This window comes from Mytilus trossulus, unplaced genomic scaffold, assembly GCF_036588685.1.
Source record: "Mytilus trossulus isolate FHL-02 unplaced genomic scaffold, PNRI_Mtr1.1.1.hap1 h1tg000233l__unscaffolded, whole genome shotgun sequence".
Classification (NCBI taxonomy): Eukaryota; Metazoa; Mollusca; class Bivalvia; order Mytilida; family Mytilidae; genus Mytilus; species Mytilus trossulus.
In genome coordinates this window covers 1,852,693-1,875,917 of record NW_026963314.1, presented here as the reverse complement: position 1 = coordinate 1,875,917, position 23,225 = coordinate 1,852,693, and the positions used below count along the sequence as shown (strand labels likewise).

The window sequence follows — 23,225 nt, the reverse complement described above, 5'->3', positions numbered from 1 at the left end:
TTTACAAAGGGAGATACTTTTAGGTGTATTTTTCAGTTTTTCATCTTTTATTCAAATAAGTTTATATCAATTTGCAACGAAAACCCCGTTAAGGAATAGTAGTTTGTAGTGAACCATAACGCTAAAGAAAATATTGTTTCAATTTGAGTGACTTTTGAGGTTTTATGGACATTTACAGTACAGGCTGGATTCAAATTTTAGAAAAACATATTATATGTCAATAAAAATAAAACAAAAATAAAGGTTGAAATAAGATCAAAATTACAGTTTATTTTAGTAGAAAGTCTGAATTTTAAGGTAAAACTGTTTTTTTTTGTCACATAATACTATTCAATAAAAAGAAAAAAAAATGTCCATTTTCAACAACATTTTTCGGCAAATTTGGTACTAAAATAAAATTGCCCTGTTTTCACATATTTTGAGATAAATTGTCATTTTTTATACATAGAACTGTTAGATGTACTTAATACTTTACTAGGAACCCAAAATCAGCTGAAAACTCCACAACCCCTTTCCTGGGATAGGAAAATCCTTATTATTTGGTAAAATTCATAGTTTTGTAAACAGGAAATTTATACATATGACTCATCAATGACGCCCAGATCAAAATAGCTATAAAGCCAAACAAGTACAAAGTTGAACATGTTGAACAGGATTGAGGACCCAAAATTCCAAAAAAATGTGTGCAGAATACAGGTAAGGTAATCTATTCCTGGGATAAGAAAATCCTTAGTTTTTCGTAAAATTCATAGTTTTGTAAACAGGAAATTTATAAAAATGACCGTATAATTGATATTCTGGTCAACACCAAAGTGCTCACTACTGGGCTGGTGATAGCCTATGGGGACGAAAAGTCTACCAGCAGTGGTATCGACCCAATGGTGTAAATGGTTATCAAAGGTACCAGGATGATAATTGAATACACCAGACGTGCGTTTCGTCTACAAATTTCTCATCAGTGACGCCCAGATCAAAATAGCTATACAGTCAAACAAGTACAAAGTTGAAGAGCATTGAGAACCCAAAATTCTAAAAAAAATTGTGCAAAATACAGCTAAGGTTATCTATTCCTGGGATAAGAAAATCCTTATTTTTGTCGTAAAATGTATAGTTTAGTAAACAGGAAATTTATAAAAATGACCATACAATTGATATTCATGTCAATACCGAAGTGCTGACTACTTGGCTGGTGATACCCTCGGGGACTAAACGTCCACCAGCAGTGGCATCGTCCCAGTGGTGTAAATTGTTATCAAAGGTACCAGGATTATGATTAAATACGGCAGACACGCGTTTCGTCTACACAAGACTCATCAGTGACGTCCAGATCAAAATAGCTATAAAGCAAAAAAGTAAAAATCGGAAGAGGATTGAAGACCCAAAAATAACAAAATAAATTCTGCAAAATACAGCTTTGGTAATCTATTCCTGGGATAAGAAAATAGTTTTTCGTAAAATTCATAGTTATGTAAACCGTATCAGTTCAACATAATATAACAGTAGAACAATAATCCTTATTCAATAACACAATATCACTCTCAAGTCTTCTAGTTTACTATCTCCACAATCTGATCTCTCTCGCATTCCCTTATATACATAATTATAGGCGGTACTAAAGATGGGGTACTGGGTGGTTCTAAAGATACTGGGCGGTACCTCAACCGTTTTAGACAGGCTACCGGGCGGTACCCCGACAGTTTCAAAGATGGTGTACCGGACGGTACCCCGACGGTTCCAAAGATGGAGTACCGGGCGATGAATTTCAATAATATAGATACCGTTCAAATAAATAGAAATACCGGGCGGTGCCCTATAGAAATGTAATAATAAATAATACTGACAAACTAAAATCGCTACAAAAGGTTAACTTCTCCCCATATCAAATAGTTAAAATCGAAGTATGTGAAAGCTTTGAATTGTTTAAACGTTATGGGTAGCACTGACTGGGCTGATGATTTCAAATGTTAATAAATTTATATAGATGTCCCGTTTGGTCTAAACTAGTTAATGGTTTCATAGAGTATAGCTCCGAAAGAGAATCAAAGATCGAATTTGTCAAGGCTGTGCATTACCAAAGTTTCGTCTGTGTCTTGATACCTTTATAACCACGCAAATTGAAAGTATGTATGTAGAGTCTGACTATCCTTCACTCTCTCACGGACCTTTTAAGTCTGATTTCGCATATACCGTCACGCTTAAGGCATTTGCAGGCAATCAGTCATCAAAATGTTGCCAATCCCTTTCATGGAGATATTATGGAGAAAAATGAACATAAAAAGAAGATTTGTCCATTAGAAATTCGTTTACATCCACATTTAAATACGTGGCGGCATTTTGTGTAAAGTTATGGTTGTTAATATGATACTGTTGTACATAAAAAAACAAACTTGTTTAAATAATTTTGTAATTACATTGTGTCTATGATTAATTGTTTTTCGTTCAGTGCATGTCTACTTTTTGTGAATATATATTTTGATTGAGTTACTCATTTATAAAAGTATCGGAAATGAAGTGACGTCATTTTCTGACTTCAAAATAACCATTTTTTTCAATAATTTGCCTGTATAGAGATGACATCGAGTTGTTCTTTTGGTCATTAATTGTGTCGAACACGATTGTTAACGAAAGGCCGTATTTAAAAATTGAAAAAGTTACACGTAAGTCAATGCTTACGTAAAATGAGAGAGAACGAGCTACATGTACATGTATTGATGTTGGCAACAGGAATGACTCAACTGCAGTTTGCAATAATTTAAATATCTCTAAAATGACTATTGCAAGGCTTAATGTATTTGGTTTTGATGTCATATTTGTTATTCTCATCGGATTTTGTATAATGCGTAGTCCGTTTCTGTGTGTGTTTGATTTTAATGTTGTGTCGTTTTTCTCCTCTTATATGTTATGCGTTTCCCTCAGTTTTAGTTTGTTACCCCGATTTTGTTTTTTGTCTATAGATTTACGAGTTTTGAACAGCGGTATACTAAAGTTGCCTTTATTAAGACTCGTCTTACAGATACTGGCACATCAAATGATCGCCCCCGTAGTAGCAGGTCACGTAAAACGACGTTACGTCAAGACAGGCACATCCGCATAATTCATCTCCGAAATCGATGTGTTAACGCGTCACAAACGGCACGACAAACCCACGGAAAACAGTACAACATAACATCTGCTCAAACAGTTCGTAACCGATTGCGTCAAGCTGGTCAAAGAGCTCGTCGTCCATTGAAGGAACCTATCCTTACGCAGCGTCATTATGGCGATGGCGCAATTTCAATGGACTCTGGTACGCATTCGATGGAATAGGCAAACATGAAGACAAGTTCTTTTTACCGTTGAATCCTAATTCAACTTGAAATTTAGCGACGGCAGAGCCAGTGTCTACCGGATGCACAATGAACGATTTGCTGATGTGTGCGTGCAGGAAACAGTTCGGTTTGGTGGTGGCGGAATCGTGGTAGGGGCGAAATAATCTACCAGGAACGCACCGAACTCAAAATCATCGTTGGTAACCTTAATGCAACAAGGTATAGGGACGAAATTATTGATCCAGTTGTTCTCCCGTTTCTCCGAATACATCGTTTTAACCACGTTGTTCAGCAGGACAACGCCCATTGTCACGTAGCACACATTTCGATGACCTTTTTGGAGAACACCAATATTTGTGTGTTGCCTAAGCCAGCAATGTCTCTAGATTTATCGCCAATTGATCATCTTTGGGACGAACTTGGACGACGTATCAGAAATAGCCAAAATCCATCGGAAACGCTCGCCCAACTCCGAACAGCCCTTATAAGGGACTGGAACAACATGCCTCAAGACTTTATTCGACGTTTTGTTGTCATAAATGCAAGAGGTGGTCATACAAGGTATTGATATGTTAACCTGAATTCTGTACTCGTCCTGTTAAAATTGTCCGAAAATGTGCAATATTGTTTTCAATAGAGAATACTTGTTATTGTTCTCTTCAAAATTATGTTAGCTAACTATTCGATTAACTTATTGTAATTAATTTTTGTAATAAAAAAAATAAATTAATTTACAAGCATGTAAAGTTTCTTTTTTTGCCTAGTATTTATTTATAGGACATTAAATCCAATTTAGACAATTTTGACTATTTGAAATGTGCCGTTATACCGGAAACTAAAGTTTCAAGTGAGTAGTCAATAGAAATTAAAAAAAATATGGTATGATTTATTGATGATGATCTTTCCCTTTACACTCCAAACTCTGATTATGTTCAATGAATATATCCTTCAGAACTAGATAAAATGAAACAATAGACACGGCTTCCTCCGTCGCATTAATATACTTATATCTCTACTTTGGCTCCAGCGGTCATCTTAGTACCAGAACCCAATTTTCTCCTGAAATAATAAATTTCCCAACCTAAGAACAATATACGAACTACAATTGGAAATGGGATATACATATCATGTATTCAAGAACCTGCAGCTGCTACTCAGACTTCATAAATGTCAATAGTCCCTGGGCTAAAAGTTGATGAATCAGGTTTATGTAAAAACAACCCGTCTGTTTCTAAAAGTATTTAACAGTTGTTTTCTATTCGTTTGATGTGGTAAAGCCTTTGATTTGGTCATTAAACAAATGACTTTCCGCTGAAAATTGTCTTTGCATTTCGTTTTCTTTTGTTGTTATTTTACCTTTTTACTGATACCTGATTGGCTTTGTATTCTGTACAGTTTTTAAAAGTACTTTTCTACATTGGCTAGAGGTATATGGTGAGGGTTGAGATCTCATAAACATATTTAACCACGCCGCAATTTTGCGCCTGTCCCATGTCAGGAGGCTCTGGCCTTTGTTAGTCTTGTATGATTTTTAATTTTAGTTTATTTTGTATAATTCGGAGTTAAGTATGACGTCCAGTATCACTGTACTAGTATACATATTTTTAAGGGGCCAGCTGAAGGACACCTACGGGTGCGGGAATTCTCGCTACATTGAAGACCCATTGGTGGCCTTCGACTGTTGTCTGCTCTATGGTCGGGTTGTTGACGCTTTGACACATTCCCCATTTCCTTTCTCAATTTTATGTATTACGTACTATGCATACCATTTCTGGAGTCGATTTCACCAAAAAAAACTTACGACTAAGATTTATCGTAAGTATACGGATTTGTTCATTGACCAATCTTAGTCGTTAGTTTTTTTGTGAAATCGACTCCTGAGTCTGATGAAAACTGTTCAACAAGAATTCTAAGGATGAGTCAATCAAATTTTCCGATAAATTGTTCCGATAAATTGTGTGTGTGGCCATAGTATATCCTCAGACACGATTTTTATTAACATATTTCGTTTTAATCTAAAATTGAATGGACAGCAATAAACAAAATTTTTACCTTAGCAAACTATAAAAAAACAATCATGCCGTCAGAGGAAATCCCACACATGTTCAACACAGTCATATTTAGTAGAATTTATAATCTTGAAACAATTGCAGATCATTTTATAGATCAAGTTACGGAATTAATTTATTACAGCACTTTTGTTATCAGGAAAGGGTATCAAAAGAAAATTATGTTTGAACTTGTATTCTATACTTCTAATTTGTAGATGGTATCATTAGTTGGATCATACGAGTTCGTCTGTCCATCGCAGGCACACTGGAATCTTAGGGCAAAATCCATGTGTAAGGCAACAACAAACTATACTTGTTTATTCGACATTAACCTTCAAATAAATGTATACAGAGATAGATGTTATAGACCTAGCATTGTAGGTCCTGGTAAGTTATTTATATAAACGTTTGTTTCATAAAGGTCATGATGGGAGAGTGTCATTTTTTTTCTATTTGAGCTTCATCAGATTGAACATGGCAAAATAAAAAACAAATCTCATATTTTCTAAACATTCAACATTAAGATGTTCGATTCATGGTAAAACAGATATGTAAATAGATAAGCTTTCAGTATTAAAGATAATGGAAAACACCAGCGACATTGCGGAATCATGACTTAATTAAAGTACTTACGCCTTATCTAAAGCTTAGAATGTTAGTACTGTAATCTGATAAAGTCGTGCTAATTATAGGGTTCACAATTTTATCTGCTGTCAAAATCTTTATGTATGAGCCTGTCACTGTTTCCTTATTGTAAAATACCAACAATTCGCAACTGTACCCCCGGTGAAAGTTTTTTTTTGGAAAAAAATCCCCCCCAAAAAGGAAAGAAAGCATCAAAAAGGGGAAGACGAGTACACTTTTTAATGTTCAGAAGTGTTTGAGTTGACAATTTTGTCTTGAAAACGTATAAAAGAAAAATATTTGATACATCATCTCTCTTCAGATTTTATTATTTTAATATATTGAGGCTGTAGGTTTGTTAAACTACACTAAAATGCAAATTTCCTGTTTGAGTATAGATGAAATACATAGGTCAAGTGAAATATCTTTCTAATGAGTCCTAACAATTGAGCTGTTGTGTTATAATCACAAATTTCTACTTGGTAGTAAAAGTATAATATCAAGTTTTAAAATTTAATTTTGGTAACTTTGATAATTATTGATATGGCAAATTAAGATATAGCAAAATTTCACTTATATAAAAACAAACACGTTATAAAAGTAAATGTATTCAAACATTCATGTCCATGATTATTATTCACTTTCTTTGCAGGTTATAAATACGTCTTTCAACCTAACTTAAACAGAGTAGCATGTAGTGGTAATCGATATCAGCCTTTCATTTTTGAGACAGTTGGATACAGTGATTGCACCTTTCAAAAATCACTTTGTAACAGCCTAGGTCAGGAGACATATCAAATCGGCGACACTACGGTCGACAGAAAATGTATTTGTAATACTAATGGAGGATATTCTTTTATCACGAGCTCAGCCCACCAATGTTACTGCAATCCTTCAACTGAAGATTGCTCCTGTTATCTCGGAAATAATCCATACAACGAAACGGTTGGACTGGAAGGTAATGGACATTTTCTTTTTTTTCCAGATTTTAGTTCTATTAATATTTGATTTTGCTTGTCTATCAAAAATTAAAACCGCTTTAGGGATTGAGGTTACATTTAGGTTAAGCATAAGGCTTTCCCTACAATTACTAGATCTAATCCATTGCTAATACCGATGGACGCTTTGTCCCGGGAGATTCCAGCCATGTAGTCAACACTTTTTTTATTGATATCAATCCCCGTCAGTATTTGATGACCAATTTTGAATGCAGTTCGTTTATACATGTTATAATCAGATTGAAACGGCAGGAATTTCATTGTAACTATTGAATTTATTCACAGGTTAAACTCTTTAGAGCTTGACATAGTGTATTGATTCTTGCCTTTTGTTGAAGACTTAATCTTGCCATCTAACTGTCTTTCGGTTGTTTTATCGAACTCTGTAAGAAGTGCAACATTCGTCCGACTCCTTGGGATGACTTACTACGCTGTTGCCAGGTCATTAAAATGGAATATTCTGGTTTTAATATTGATTTACTAACATAGTTTTTGAATAAAAAATGAACACATTTATTATAAAACCAGTTGTTGGCAATATACGAGTTAAATTCTTCTCATGTTTTTGTGATGGTATGTTACTTAACCCCTGCCAGGACAGATCGTGCTTTATTTTTATATGATAAGACATACTCTCTCAATCCGTTTAATTGAGATCTGGAGCTGGTATGTCAGTAATTGCATGCTGGTGGTCCTTCGTTAATTTATCCATCGCTGTCATGTTGCTTACTTTCGTATGTAACCTATTCTGACATCGGACATGGTCTTCTTTTCCACGTTTACTCTGTGTATTGCTCTGCGTTTGTTTCTTCTTTTATTGGCAAGATGTATAGGGGTCGGTTGAGATCACATTAAACATGCTAAACACCGACTGTCCAAAGTCAGAAGACTCTGGCCTGTTTTAGTCTTGTATGATTTTTAATTTAAGTTCATTTACATGCTGTGGAGTTTCGTATGACGTCCATTTTCACCGAACCAGTACAAGTTTTTGTTCAAGGGGCCAGCTGAACCCCACCTCGTGGTGCGGAATTTTCTTGCTGTGTTTAATATCCATTGGTGGCCTTCGGCTGTGTTCTGTTCCTTTGTCGGGTTATTTGTCTCCTTGACACAATTCCCATTTTCATTCACGTATATTCAGAATAGAGGCGTTTATTCCGATGCATGTGTAAAGAGAATGCTATGATCTTTGCACTTTAAAAACCCATGTAACAACTCTTTAAAGGGGTCCATATGTGACCATTGACAAGCCAAAATTTGTATCCCTTTCCAATATCATGAAGATGAATGTACTCCCATGTTCCAATTTCAGTCCAAATTTCCGCGACTTCATAGTGAAAAGATGAGAAGTGAATGCATTTGCATATAAGCTGGTCATGGCGATTTTGCAAACTAAATTGCTACTAACTATTACTACTGTCGGGAAAAGTTATCCATTTGTATATTGTAGAAAACATTTTATTTTCCAGATATCAAATGTTATCATGAAATGAAAATGACAAGAATCCCTTACTTGGGCGATATGTAAGTATTTTTTCAAAAGTATTGAATTAATTTAAATATTTGTATACATGTATATATACAAATTGAATGTTGTCTCGTTAAATTTATCTAAACATCTTATAAATCTTAGTTGTCATGATGCGCAAATGAATATAGACTAAAAAGTTTGGATGTTGAATACCAATACTAAATGGATAAAGATTTTCAGTTAGGCTATCGACAAAAACATCCAGAAATCTCAAAACTACATTCTTTGAACTTCTGTGTAAATCATAAAAGAAAATTTGTTTTGAATATTTTTTGAGACATGTTTTGTGCGATCTATGTTTCAGTAACCATGTATATTGTTTTTTTATTATAGGTTTAATATTTCACGGACAATAAAAATCAATGAGTTTGATAACAACAAATACAACATTAAACATCTTCCGACCAGTAAGTTTATACCTGCTATAGAAAGGATCAATCACTACTAATAAAGTATAACGTTGTTTTAGTGATATTAGTTTCGATCGTTATCCGATTAATAGAAAGTAGAAAAAAAATAAAAAAATATTTGAAAGTCTGGATTTGACAACACATGATACCAAATGTTCTAATTATTCACTCATAAATGCTAAATATGTTTATATATGTCATACCAAAGGAAATTGGATATAGTCATAGAGTTGACAACTTCAATTCGAAAATTAAAGGTCTTATAAATCGACAAACATTTTCTTCAGATGTTCATAAGACATAAGTCTGTAGGACATCAAAATTAATATTGTTGAATTTTGTTCGACATATTCAGATAAGGACTTTGAGCTTCATACAGTTAGCGCGAAATAGCAACTGCTGGGAACATAGCCTCATTTTGAGATAATATCAATTATAATTATAAATTAACAACAATCGTACAAAACGAAAATGTACTTTAAAAAGCTGTAAATATGTGTAAAATGTATTTCTGGTTTAAACGTTTGCTTTCCGACCTTTCTATACAAAAATGTCCTGATTATATTGACCTGTTCATTGATCAAACTGTTTAACATAATTTAAATAGGCTTACAAATGTTTACTATTTTTGCAATTTAGGGGAAAAAATGATTTTTTAGTAACTCCACCTGTTGCCTAAATTATATATCTAATGTGAACTTTCTGAAGTATGAATAATGATCTAAAACGCCATTTACATGTACCAAGGCTGATATTCCAAACTTACAAGAATATATTTACACAGAAATCTCATCGTAAATAATTGAAACAATATGCAATTGCCTCAAAATTGGTAAGTTGATGGAATAATGGTGTTCCTTGTGATGATCAAAATCATTGACCCACTAGCCTGTTAATGAAATTAAGACACATTTACATGATTAAACAAAGGTCCAGTGGCTTTTCCATATTGTTAAAGTTACAGATATGGTGATAAGTGATAACAACTTTTGTTAGTTTTAAAAGTAAGACACTGTGCTTACACGAGCAACACGACTGATGCCAGATGGTGGTAATAATTTGCATACCCTTCCGAAGCACCTGACTTCACCTTAAGTTTTCGGTTGAATTTGTGTTTCTCATTTGAATGTCCCTATGGGATATTTCGCTTCTTATACATCTCATCAAAGATGCCAGACGTATAATTTTAAGGTATGCTATTCTCTTGTTTCAACAACATACAACCAACCAATTGCGCTAGAAACAAAACAGTTTTAAAGCGATTAATTGTTGTTAGTTGGTCAATGCTGATACAATATGAAACGTGTTTAACAAGTAAAGGTCCGCCATTGGGTTGTCAGTTTGTCTATGACTAATGTTGTCAAATATCCATTGAGTAGCTCCCCCCTATGCTTTTAACCTGTTGAAATATCCCCAAAATACCCATTGATATTTTAAGTTTGGCAGAGTAAGATCAAATAGTCTGGTTTGTAAATTCCACTATAAGAACGATTTGCAAACATATAAAACTTGATTAAAACAAATTGTCAATTCATAAATATATATGTACATTCATGTATATGAGGAAATAGGAAGATGTGGTTTGAGTGCCAATGAGACAACTCTCCATCCAAATAACAATTTAAAAAAAGGTTAACCATTATAGGTCTATGTACGGCCTTCAACACGGAGCTTTGGCTCACACCGAACAACAAGCTATAAAGGGTCCCACGATAACTAGCGTAAAACCATTCAAACGGGAAAAACAACGGTCTAATGTGGTTGTTAGTAGTAATATTAATTTGCAAAGTCACACATTAATAGATTTTGGAAAAGATTCACTTCTAGATTACGTAAATAATGCAGGTGAAAGCTTTGTCAGAATTGATATCACCATAACTTTTGATTCATGCTTCTTTGTTTATGTTCATTAATAATTATGGTTGCTGTTAAAACATATATTGGATATATTTTATTTAACAAACTATGAGTTAAAAGCTGAAGATACAAGTGTATATGTGAGAACACGTAGCATATATAGTTTAGATGATAATAACGTATATTTCGCTCGTCAAAATGTTTGCGAACGTGATTTATTATAATTGAACCATTAAACATAGAACACAAACACTAAATGAAACATTGAATTGAGAAAAAGTTCACGAACCCAACTGTCAGTTAAAAGTACCCTTTTTTGTTCAAAGCAATGAAACATTAGTTCGACAATGAAACTATCGTAAAATACAAAACTCTTTCATCAGCTGCATATCGTATTTTGCAGATGAATATCGCATTGTAGCAGTTAAATCGGTTTTCCTGTTGTCATTAGCATACGGTAAGTACTTTAAAACACATGAGCTGTTTAGTTAAGAATTCCTTTAAATAGTATTTCTTATTATTCATTCATGTTTCTACGAACTTGGAAAATGTCTGTGAGAATCATATACAAATTTCCACACCATAGCCGAAATCATTAATAAGAAAATGTATAAGATTTTTCTCATTTTTTGCAAATAATAAATAGTTAAAAAGTTGAACTTAAAAGGGAAAAAATCAGCAGTACAATTATTAAAGGAATGGAATATTGATTATTTAAAAGTAGCTTACCTTCCTCTGTCGTTCACCTTGGTCTATGTGCATATTAAACAATGGACACAGATAAATTCATGACAAATTGTGTTTTGGTGATGGTGATGTGTTTGTAGATCATACTTTACTGAACATTCTTGTTGCTACAATTATCTATATCTATAATGAACTTTGCCCAGTAATTTCAGTGGAAAATGGTTTCTAAAAATTTACAAAAAGTTGGGAAAATTGTTAAGAATTGACTATAAACATATAAAGGACGATACCAATTATGGTTATGTTATAATCCTAAATCTACATTTTACCCCTATGTACTATTTCTAGCCATGGCAGCCATCTTGGTTGGTTGGCCGAGTCACGCCACACATTTGTCAAACAAAATGCCTAAATGATGATTGTGGCCAAGATTGGTTGAATTTGGCCCAGTAGTTTCAGAGGAGAAGATTTTTGTAAAAGTTTACGACGACGGACGACGACGACGCCTGACGCCGGACGCAAAGTGATGAGAAAAGCTCACTTGGCCCTTCGGGCGGGCCAAGTGAGCCAAACATGCACCAAAATATAAGATTCAAAATAGAAGTTACGTCTATAAGTCAAAGTTATTTTGCCATGAATATAAAATTTACAATTTCGCAATGATACGCATGCTATAATAAGACGATAATTAAAAGATATAGCTGGACATTTTCTGAACCGAAAACAGCAGCTTCATTCAGTGCCAAACAGGACTCTCCGATAAATTTAATGTCGAAATGTATGAAAAGGGCTGAAAATTATTAGAAATATATTAGACAGTTCGTCAGGCTAGAACAACCAGCAGTAACAGACTCCCGCAGAAAGTTGTCGTACAAACAACAAGAAAAGAGTCCAGATAGTCTGACTTGGTAAGATAGAACAAACAGCAGCAACAGTCTCCTGTAAAAAGTTGGCGCACAAACAACAACACATTAGTCCAGATAGTCTGACTTGGTAAGATAGAACAACCAGCAGCAACAGTCTCCTGCAAAAAGTTGTCGCACAAACAACAACACATTAGTCCAGATAGTCTGACTTGGTAAGATAGAACAACTAGCAGCAACAGTCTCCTGCAAAAAGTTGGCGCACAAACAACAACACATTAGTCCAGATAGTCTGACTTGGTAAGATAGAACAACTAGCAGCAACAGTCTCCTGTAAAAATTTGTCGCACAAACAACAACACATTAGTCCAGATAGTCTGACTTGGTACGATAGAACAACTAGCAGCAACAGTCTCCTGCAAAAAGTTGGCGCACAAACAACAACACATTAGTCCAGATAGTCTGACTTGGTAAGATAGAACAACTAGCAGCAACAGTCTCCTGCAAAAAGTTGGCGCACAAACAACAACACATTAGTCCAGATAGTCTGACTTGGTAAGATAGAACAACTAGCAGCAACAGTCTCCTGCAAAAAGTTGGCGCACAAACAACAACACATTAGTCCAGATAGTCTGACTTGGTAAGATAGAACAACTAGCAGCAACAGTATCCTGCAAAAAGTTGTCGCACAAACAACAACACATTAGTCCAGATAGTCTGACTTGGTAAGATAGAACAACCAGCAGCAACAGTCTCCTGTAAAAAGTTGGCGCACTAACAACAACACATTAGTCCAGATAGTCTGACTTGGTAAGATAGAACAACTAGCAGCAACAGTCTCCTGTAAAAAGTTGGCGCACAAACAACAACACATTAGTCCAGATAGTCTGACTTGGTAAGATAGAACAACTAGCAGCAACAGTCTCCTGTAAAAAGTTGGCGCACAAACAACAACACATTAGTCCAGATAGTCTGACTTGGTAAGATAGAACAACTAGCAGCAACAGTCTCCTGCAAAAAGTTGGCGCACAAACAACAACACATTAGTCCAGATAGTCTGACTTGGTAAGATAGAACAACTAGCAGCAACAGTCTCCTGTAAAAAGTTGGCGCACAAACAACAACACATTAGTCCAGATAGTCTGACTTGGTAAGATAGAACAACTAGCAGCAACAGTCTCCCGCAAACAGTTGGCGCACAAACAACAATACATTAGTCCAGATAGTCTGACTTGGTAAGATAGAACAACTAGCAGCAACAGTCTCCTGTAAAAAGTTGGCGCACTAACAATAACACATTAGTCCAGATAGTCTGACTTGGTAAGATAGAACAACTAGCAGCAACAGTCTCCTGTAAAAAGTTGTCGTACAAACAACAACACAAGAGTCAAGATAGTCTGACTTGGTAAGATAGAACAACTAGCAGCAACAGTCTCCCGTAAAAAGTTGTCGTACAAACAACAACACAAGAGTCCAGATAGTCTGACTTGGTAAGATAGAACAACTAGCAGCAACAGTCTCCTGTAAAAAGTTGGCGCACAAACAACAACACAAGAGTCCAGATAGTCTGACTTGGTAAGATTAAACAACCAGCAGCAACAGTCTCCTGTAAAAAGTTGGCGCACAAACAACAACACATTAGTCCAGATAGTCTGACTTGGTAAGATAGAACAACTAGCAGCCACAAACAGTACGAAATTAAAACACATACAATGTGGTGCGTCTTATCATTTTGACTTACCTTCGTCGGGTCTGCTCAAACCTTAAACATTGAGGGCAAAGGATGTATAACTCCTTCAATACGTAATGAACTTTAAAACAAAATCAACATAAAGCCCAACTCGACATAATATTCACAATATTCCTAGTTTAACTATCTTTACTAGGTGCGTGTATAATTATTAGTAAAATTCCTGTCAGAATGTCTTTTATCAGCTAAACATCTATCGGTGAAGTACTATTACAAATACAATTGTACACTAATTACTACTCTGAACATAAAATTTTATTATATTTTCAGTTGTTGTTTGGATTATTGTATTGCGGGTAATGCGACAATTGATTAAAACTCGTAGCAGTAAGTTCGTAATATATTATATATATACCATGATTGGCTTATGTTTAGAAATATAGTATTTTGTTATCACCCTCCAACCGACAGTTAAACCATTGATGGACGTTTGGAAATCGTTTGATACACCTAAGTAGCTGAACATGTGTTTTTTTTTACATATAAAGCAAAAGTGTGAAATTTTGACTGTTTGTTGGCTATTTATAAAGTACATGCTTATCTACTTTTATTTCTGTTATCCGAAATATCTAACATATTGTTTGTTTTATTGTGTTTTTGGTGATGTTGTACCCTTTTAAACTTGTTATACTTTTATTTCTATATATACTAGAGTTACTCCCCTTTGAACACATGACATGTTGATACTTGTTTAGTATTAATTGTAGTGAGATTGTTTAAATGTTATTCTTTGTTGTATCTAAGATATTAGTGACTTACTGATCTTTCTTTAATAAAATATTTCGTATTTCGTTTATCTATTCTAAAAAAAAAAATAATGGTAAAACATGTCATTTAAAGAGCAATAACCACAATAATGAGTTGTTTAACGATTTAGGACATGTTTTATCATATTTTAGGTCTTGTCATGTTGATCATTTTGGTATTAAAGTTTTTCTCTGTCTATTACAGTGTTCAAGATAATAGTAAAAAATGTCAGTTTTAATGTCCAATGACCGTAGGAAGATCTCAACCATTTTAAATTTTTGAACTTGTCAGGTTCTGTATTTTAGAACTTTTTGACTAACCAAGCATTTCACCACTCCTTAAAAAGAAGCCCACTTGACTGTTTGGCTAAACGAGCCGCTTAAAACACTAACAGAAAAACAAAAACTGTAGTATCATTTCGGAGTACATAAAAACAAAGAACAGAAACAGCTGTCTACTGTATTTATGAGGGATATTTTATATGAAAAAAAATAAATAAAAAAAATACCGAACTCCGAGGAAAATTCTAAGCGGAAAGTCCCTAAGCAAATGACAGTATCAAAAGGTAAAAACACATCAAACGAATGGGTAACAACTGTCATATTCCTGAATTGGTACAGGCATTTTTTTATGTCGAAAATGGTTTTTATAGCTATCACTTGTATGCCAGTCGTAAACAATTCCATTACCAACTAAACAACTATTGATGGAAAACCAGAAAAATTGGTAGAACCAACTTTAGATCCTTGAACCGACTTAAAAAGAAGCAAACATCATAAAATATAAAAAATCCAGCAAGATATATAAGAAACTTATTTTTCCTGAAAAGATACTAGTGTAGAACGTGATGTGAAATTTACAATGACTGTCAATATGGTCTTTTTATAGAACAGTTAGAATGTGTGTTTGTTCTTTGATCCTTTAACATTGATCATGACGTTGTCTGTATTTTCCCACTAACTGTACAGCGCAAACCCCTTTAAATCTAATATTTTACTATTATGTCGATGCTGGTGATGCACAACGAGACGCACAAATCGGATATAATATAATCGAATGCGGAAATGGAAACGTTCTATTTTTACAGATAACTACTCTTTTTATACAATATGAAATAAGTTGATTGTCCCTTTGGTATTTTCCCACTCTCCACAAATGGGTCGAACAACTTCCCCGTGCAGCATATATTCAGACGCCCAGTCAACTAAACACAACGGACCATTTGTGAAGTCGTCTCCCTTTGACATGTTTGACCTAAATAAAATGGACAGTAAGAATCTTTTACACTTGAAGGACCCCTAGCAAAAAACGTGATGTAAAATTTTACAATAACTGTCCGTGTAGTCTTTTAATTTTTTTTATCGAAATTATTGAAAATAATGTCTTTGCATGTGGAAATCGACATCATGTCGTTAAATATTGCTGAGAGAGCGTTCTGTAACTCTGTTAATTTCGAAACTTTTAAGTAAAGTAATTCTTTTGTAAATTAGATACGATTTGAAAGATAAAATAATTAAAAAAAGAAAAACTAATGTATCGGAGTTACTAGCCCAAAGATAACCGCTATAATACAAAATTCAATGGTACCAGAACCCATCATTTTTCTACGGTAACATCACCGAATAAAACTTTTATTGATATTTTCGAATAACCTGAGGTATTAACCAAGCTACCCTTGAGTGATAATGTATCACTCTATACGATTTTGAACTTGTTTCACTATTCATGTAGGAACCGATGATCCCTAAGGAGAATGTGTGTTTTTCCTATCACAATTGTTCATTGATCAAGACGACATTGTCGGTATTTTTCGACTACTTGTACGGCATTAATCACTTTATATTATTCTCTCCATGTAGTTTGGTAACATTTTTTTCAAAATTTATTTACAGCTCCTAGAGAATTTGATATAATTGAATGCACTGATTGTTCAATGACCATTGGATGGATTATTGATGTCCCAGACGAGTGCCTATCGTATGAGCTTGATCATCGACTTCGAGGAACAGACGACTGGTCTACCGAGACATTCCTTTCTGGAGATGTATTGACAGATGAAGATGGACGACGCATGTACAAACTTCAGAATCTGAAACCTGAAATATATTATGAAATTAAAATGCGTTCAGTTTATAAAGATGATGTCAAAAGCCATTATTCGGAGTCTAAAGCCAAGCAGACCCTGAAACTGGGTAGGGAAAGATTTGGAATTACTTTTGCATTTAAATGATCGTTCAACATGACAAATTTATATTTACTGACACTATCCGAATATTTTTGTTTCTATCAGGTTCCCCTGCAAATAAGCCAGTTTTTAACAATACATGTATAACGGCTTAATATTTATGAGATTTTACATTGTACCTTTTACGGTTTTAGTTATGTTTTGTTTTCTTTGCTCTGAAACGTTTCATTTTATGTACCCACATATAAAGCATCGAACAAAAACGTTTGTTTTGTTTAAATCAGACTGCAATAACTAATTGATAACGTAATTAGTTACTGAAAATTCAACCGAATACAGAAATAGAAAAAAGATAATCATGAAATAGCTGCAGCGATAGAAAACAAACAACATCTGATTTGGCATATTTTATTAACTTTTATTCCATTGGTGCACTTGAGTATGACGATTGGTGATATGTTCAAGGAGTATGAACAAGTTGAAAGGACAGATTGTTTTTTTAAGAACACTCGTAAACTAAAAAAAAATAAAAATAACGGAGATTAAATTTTGTTTAGATATCTTCAGAAATATGCAACCTGAACAAAAATTGTGCAATCTAATATTTTACTTTTTTGTCGATGCTGGTGATGCACTACGAGACGCACAAATCGGATATAATAGAATCGAAATCGGAAAAGGAAACGTTCTATTTTTACAGACAACTGCTCTGTTGATACCATTTGGAATAAGCTGAATGTCCCTTTGGTATTTCCCCCCTCTCTTTTGACATGGCGAATTCCTTGCTGGATAACGAAATAATCGTATCGAGTCACAGAAAAATTAGCGTACACGTGAAATCAGTAAAACACACCATGATTCATGGTCGTCTATGGAGACGGAGATGTAAACAAATGGGTCTATCTACTTCCCCGTGCAGCATAAATTTAGACGCCAAGTCAACTAAACACAACGAACCATTTGTGAAGTTAAATAATCCAAACAAGTACAACTAATGTATCGGAGTTACTAGCCCCAATATAACCGCTATTATACCAAATTTGATGGTACCAGAAGTTCGACCATCATTTTCCTACAGTAACATCACCGAAAAAAACTTTTAGTAATATTTTCGAATAATCTGATGTATTAACCAAACTACCCTTGAGTGATAATGTATCACTCTATACGATTTTGAACTTGTTTCACGATTCATGTAGGAACCGATGATTCCTAAGGAGAATGTGTGTTTGTCCTATCACAATTGTTCATTGATCAAGACGATATTGTCGGTATTTTCGACTACTTGTATGGCACTAATCCCTTTGTATCATTCTCTCCAGGTAGTTTGGTGACATTTTTTTTTAAATTTATTTACAGCTCCTAGAGAATTTAATATAATTGAATGCACTGATTGTTCAATGACCATTGGATGGTTTATTGATGTCCCAGACGAGTGCCTATCGTATGAGCTTGATCATCGACTTCGAGGAACAGACGACTGGTCTACCGAGACATTCCTTTCTGGAGATGTATTGACAGATGAAGATGGACAACGCATGTACAAACTTCAGAATCTGAAACCTGAAACATATTATGAATTTAAAATGCGTTCAGTTTATAAAGATGATGTCAAAAGCCATTATTCGGAGTCTAAGGCCAAGCAGACCCTGAAACTAGGTAGGGAAAGATTTGGAATTACTTTTGCAATTCAATGATCGTTTAACATGACAACTTAATATTTACTGACACTATCCGGATATTTTTGTTTCTATCAGGTTCCACTTCAAATAAGCCAGTTTTTAACAATACATGTATAACGGCTTAGTATGTACGAGATTTTACATGTTACCTTTTACGGTTTTAGTAATGTTTTGTTTTCTATGCTCTCAAACGTTTCATAGATATAGGAAGATGTGGTGTGAGTGCCAATGAGACAACTCTCCATCCAAATAACAATTTAAAAATTAAACCATTATAGGTTAAAGTACGGCCTTCAACACGGAGCCTTGGCTCACACCGAACAACAAGCTATAAAGGGCCCCAAAATTACTAGTGTAAAACCATTCAAACGGGAAAACATATTTGGTACCCAAATATAAAACATCGACCAACAACGTTTGTTTTGTTTAAATCAGACTGCAATAACTAATTGATAACGTGAAAATTCAACCGAATACAGAAATAGAAAAAGATAATAATGAAATAGTTGCAGTGATAGAAACCAAACAACATCTGATTTGGCATATTTTATTAGCTTGCATTTCATTGGTGCACCTGAGTATGTTGATGATTGGTTATATGTTCAAGGGATATGAACAAGTTGAAAGGACAGATTGTTTTTTTTAAGAACACTCTTCGACTAAAAAGAAAAAAATAACGGAGATTAAATTTTGTTAAACAATTGCTCTTATCCCAACATATCGTCAGAAATATGCAACCTGAAAAAAAATTGCACAATCTTATATTTTACTATTATGTCGATGCTGGTGATGCACAACGAGTCGCACAGGTCGAATATAATAGAACCTATTGCAGAAATGGAAACGCTCTATTTTTACAGAAAACTGTTCTTTTTATACCATTTGGAATAAGTTGGATGTCCCTTAGGTTTTTTCCCCTCTCTTTTGACACGGCGAATTCCTTGTTGAATAACTGAAAAAAAATTATCAAGTCACAGAACAGTTAACGTACCTATAAAAACTGTGAAACACACCATTATTCATTTTCATGTATGGAGCCTATGATGTAAACGAATGGGTCGATCTACTTCTCCGTGCAGCATATATTTAGACGCCCAGTCGGCTAAACACAACGGACTATTTGTAAAGTTAAATAATTCAAAAAAGTACAACTAATGTATCGGAGTTAATAGCCCCAATATAACCGCTATTATACCAAATTTGATGGGACCAGAAGTTCGACCATCATTGTCCTACAGTAACATCACCGAATACAACTTTTATAAATATTTTTGAATAACCTGATGTATTAACCAAACTACCCTTGAGTGATAATGTATCACTTATACGATTTTGAACTTGTTACACCATTCACGTTGGAACCGATGATCCTTAATGATAATGTGTGTTTGTCGTACCACAATTGTTCATTGCTCACGACGACATTGTCGGTATTTTTAACTACTTGTATGGCACTAATCCCTTTTATATCATTCTCTCCAGGTAGTTTGGTGACATTTTGTTTTACATTTATTTACAGCTCCTAGAGAATTTAATATAATAAAATGCACTGATTGTTCAATGACCATTGGATGGTTTATTGATGACTCACACGAGGGCCTATCGTATGAGCTTGATCATCGACTTCGAGGAACAGATGACTGGTCTACCGAAACATTCCTTTCTGGAGATGTACTGACAGATGAAGATGGACAACGCATGTACAAACTTCAAAATCTGAAACCTGAAACATATTATGAATTTAAAATGCGTTCAGTTTATAAAGATGATATCAAAGGCCATTATTCGGAGTCTAAGGCCAAGCGGACCCTGAAACTAGGTAGGGAAAGATTTGGAATTACTTTTGCAATTTAATGATCGTTTAACATGACGACTTTATATTTACTGACACTATTCGGATATTTTTGTTTCTATCAGGTTCCACTTCAAATAAGCCAGTTTTTAACAATACATGTCTAACGGCTTAGTATGTATGAGATTTTACATGTTACCTTTTACGGTTTTAGTAATGTTTTGTTTTCTATGCTCTCAAACGTTTCATATTTTGTCGCAACATATAAAGCATCGACCAACAACGTTTGTTTTGTTTAAATCAGACTGCAATAACTCATTGATAACGTAATTAGTTACTGAAAATTCAACCGAATACAGAAATAGAAAAAGATAATCATGAAATAGTTGCAGTGATAGAAACCAAACAACATCTGATTTGGCATATTTTATTAGCTTTCATTTCATTGGTGCACCTGTGTATGTCGATTGGTTGTATGTTCAAGGGGTATGAACAATTTGAAAGGACAGATTGTTTTATTAAGAACACTCGTTAACTAAAAAGAAATAAAATAACGGAGATTAAATTTTGTTTAGCAATTGCTCTTATTCCAACATATCTTCAGAAATATGCAACCTGAAAAAAAATTGCACAATCTAATATTTTACTATTATAGTGTCGATGCTGGTGATGCACAACAAGTAGCACAGGTCGGATATACTAGAATCTAATGCGGAAATGGAAACGCTTTATTTTTACCGAAAACTGTTCTTTTTTATACCATTTGGAATAAGTTGAATGCCCCTTAGGTTTTTCCCCTCTCTTTTGACAGGGCAAATTCCTTGCTGCATAACGTAAAAATCGTATGAGTCACAGAACAAATAACGTACCTGTAAAAACTGTCAAACACACCATTATTCATTGTTGTGTATGAAGACGATGATGTAAACAAATGGGTCGATCTACTTTCCCGTGCAGCATACATTTAGACGCCCAGTCGGCTAAACACAACGGACCATTAGTAAAGCTAAATAATTCAAACAAGTACAACTGATGTATCGGAGTTAATAGCCCCAATATAACCGCTATTATACCAAATTTTATGGTACCAGAAGTTCGACCATCATGTTCCTACAGTAACATCACCGAATAAAACTTTGATTAATATTTTTGAATAACCTGATGTATTAACCAAGTCATCCTTGAGTGATAATGTATCACTCTTACGATTTTGAACTTGTTTCACCATTCACGTAGGTACCGATGATCCCTAAGGAGAATGTGTGTTTGTCCTACCACATTTATTCATTGCTAACGACGACATTGTCGGTATTTTCGACTACTTGTAATGCACTAATCCCTTTATATCATTCTCTCCAGGTAGTTTGGTGACATTTTGTTTTACATTTATTTACAGCTCCTAGAGAATTTAATATAATAAAATGCACTGATTGTTCAATGACCATTGGATGGTTTATTGATGACTCACACGAGGGCCTATCGTATGAGCTTGATCATCGACTTCGAGGAACAGATGACTGGTCTACTGAAACATTCCTTTCTGGAGATGTACTTACAGATGAAGATGGACAACGCATGTACAAACTTCAAAATCTGAAACCTGAAACATATTATGAATTTAAAATGCGTTCAGTTTATAAAGATGATGTCAAAAGCCATTATTCGGAGTCTAAGGCCAAGCAGACCCTGAAACTAGGTAGGGAAAGATTTGGAATTACTTTTGCAATTAAATGATCGTTTAACATGTTTAACATGACACATTTATATTTACTGACACTATCCGGATATTTTATTTCTATCAGGTTCCACTTCAAATAAGCCAGTTTTTAACAATCAATGTATAACGGCTTAGTATGTACGAGATTTTACATGTTACCTTTTACGGTCTTAGTAATGTTTTGTTTTCTATGCTCTCAAACGTCTCATAGTTGGTACCCACATATAAAGCATCGACCAACAACGTTTGTTTTGTTTAAATCAGACTGCAATAACTAATTGATAACGTAATTAGTTACTGAAAATTCAACCGAATACAGAAATAGAAAAAGATAATCATGAAATAGCTGCAGCGATAGAAAACAAACGACATCTGATTTGGCATATTTTATTAGCTTTCATTTCATTGGTGCACCTGTGTATGTCGATTGGTTGTATGTTCAAGGGGTATGAACAATTTGAAAGGACAGATTGTTTTATTAAGAACACTCGTTAACTAAAAAGAAATATAATAACGGAGATTTAATTTTGTTTAGCAATTGCTCTTATTCCAACATATCTTCAGAAATATGCAACCTGAAAAAAAATGCACAATCTAATATTTTACTATTATAGTGTCGATGCTGGTGATGCACAACGAGTAGCACAGGTCGGATATACTAGAATCTAATGCGGAAATGGAAACGCTTTATTTTTACCGAAAACTGTTCTTTTTTATACCATTTGGAATAAGTTGAATGTCCCTTAGGTTTTTCCCCTCTCTTTTGACACGGCAAATTCCTTGCTGCATAACGTAAAAATCGTATGAGTCACAGAACAAATAACGTACCTGTAAAAACTGTCAAACACACCATTATTCATTGTCGTGTTTGGAGACGATGATGTAAACAAATGGGTCGATCTACTTCCCCGTGCAGCATACATTTAGACGCCCAGTCGGCTAAACACAACGGACCATAAGTAAAATGATTGAAAATAATGTCTTTGCATGTGGATATTGACATCATGTCGTTAAATCTTGCTGAGC

The 23,225-nt window shown here is 34.4% G+C and overlaps 1 protein-coding gene across 1 annotated transcript in view; it reads left to right on the top strand.

Annotated features, from left to right (window-relative positions):
* The window catches only part of LOC134701211 (uncharacterized), a 68,258-nt gene extending 46,042 nt beyond the window's left edge, over positions 1–22,216 (top strand). The window contains exons 2-11 of the mRNA XM_063562347.1: positions 5,575–5,746; positions 6,636–6,941; positions 8,448–8,502; positions 8,843–8,916; positions 11,180–11,233; positions 14,347–14,403; positions 16,716–17,015; positions 18,368–18,667; positions 20,210–20,509; positions 21,879–22,216. Coding sequence (XP_063418417.1) covers positions 5,575–5,746; positions 6,636–6,941; positions 8,448–8,502; positions 8,843–8,916; positions 11,180–11,233; positions 14,347–14,403; positions 16,716–17,015; positions 18,368–18,667; positions 20,210–20,509; positions 21,879–22,216 — 1,956 coding nt within the window. The remainder of the gene's footprint in view (positions 1–5,574; positions 5,747–6,635; positions 6,942–8,447; positions 8,503–8,842; positions 8,917–11,179; positions 11,234–14,346; positions 14,404–16,715; positions 17,016–18,367; positions 18,668–20,209; positions 20,510–21,878) is intronic.
* Positions 22,217–23,225: the final 1,009 nt, after the last annotated feature.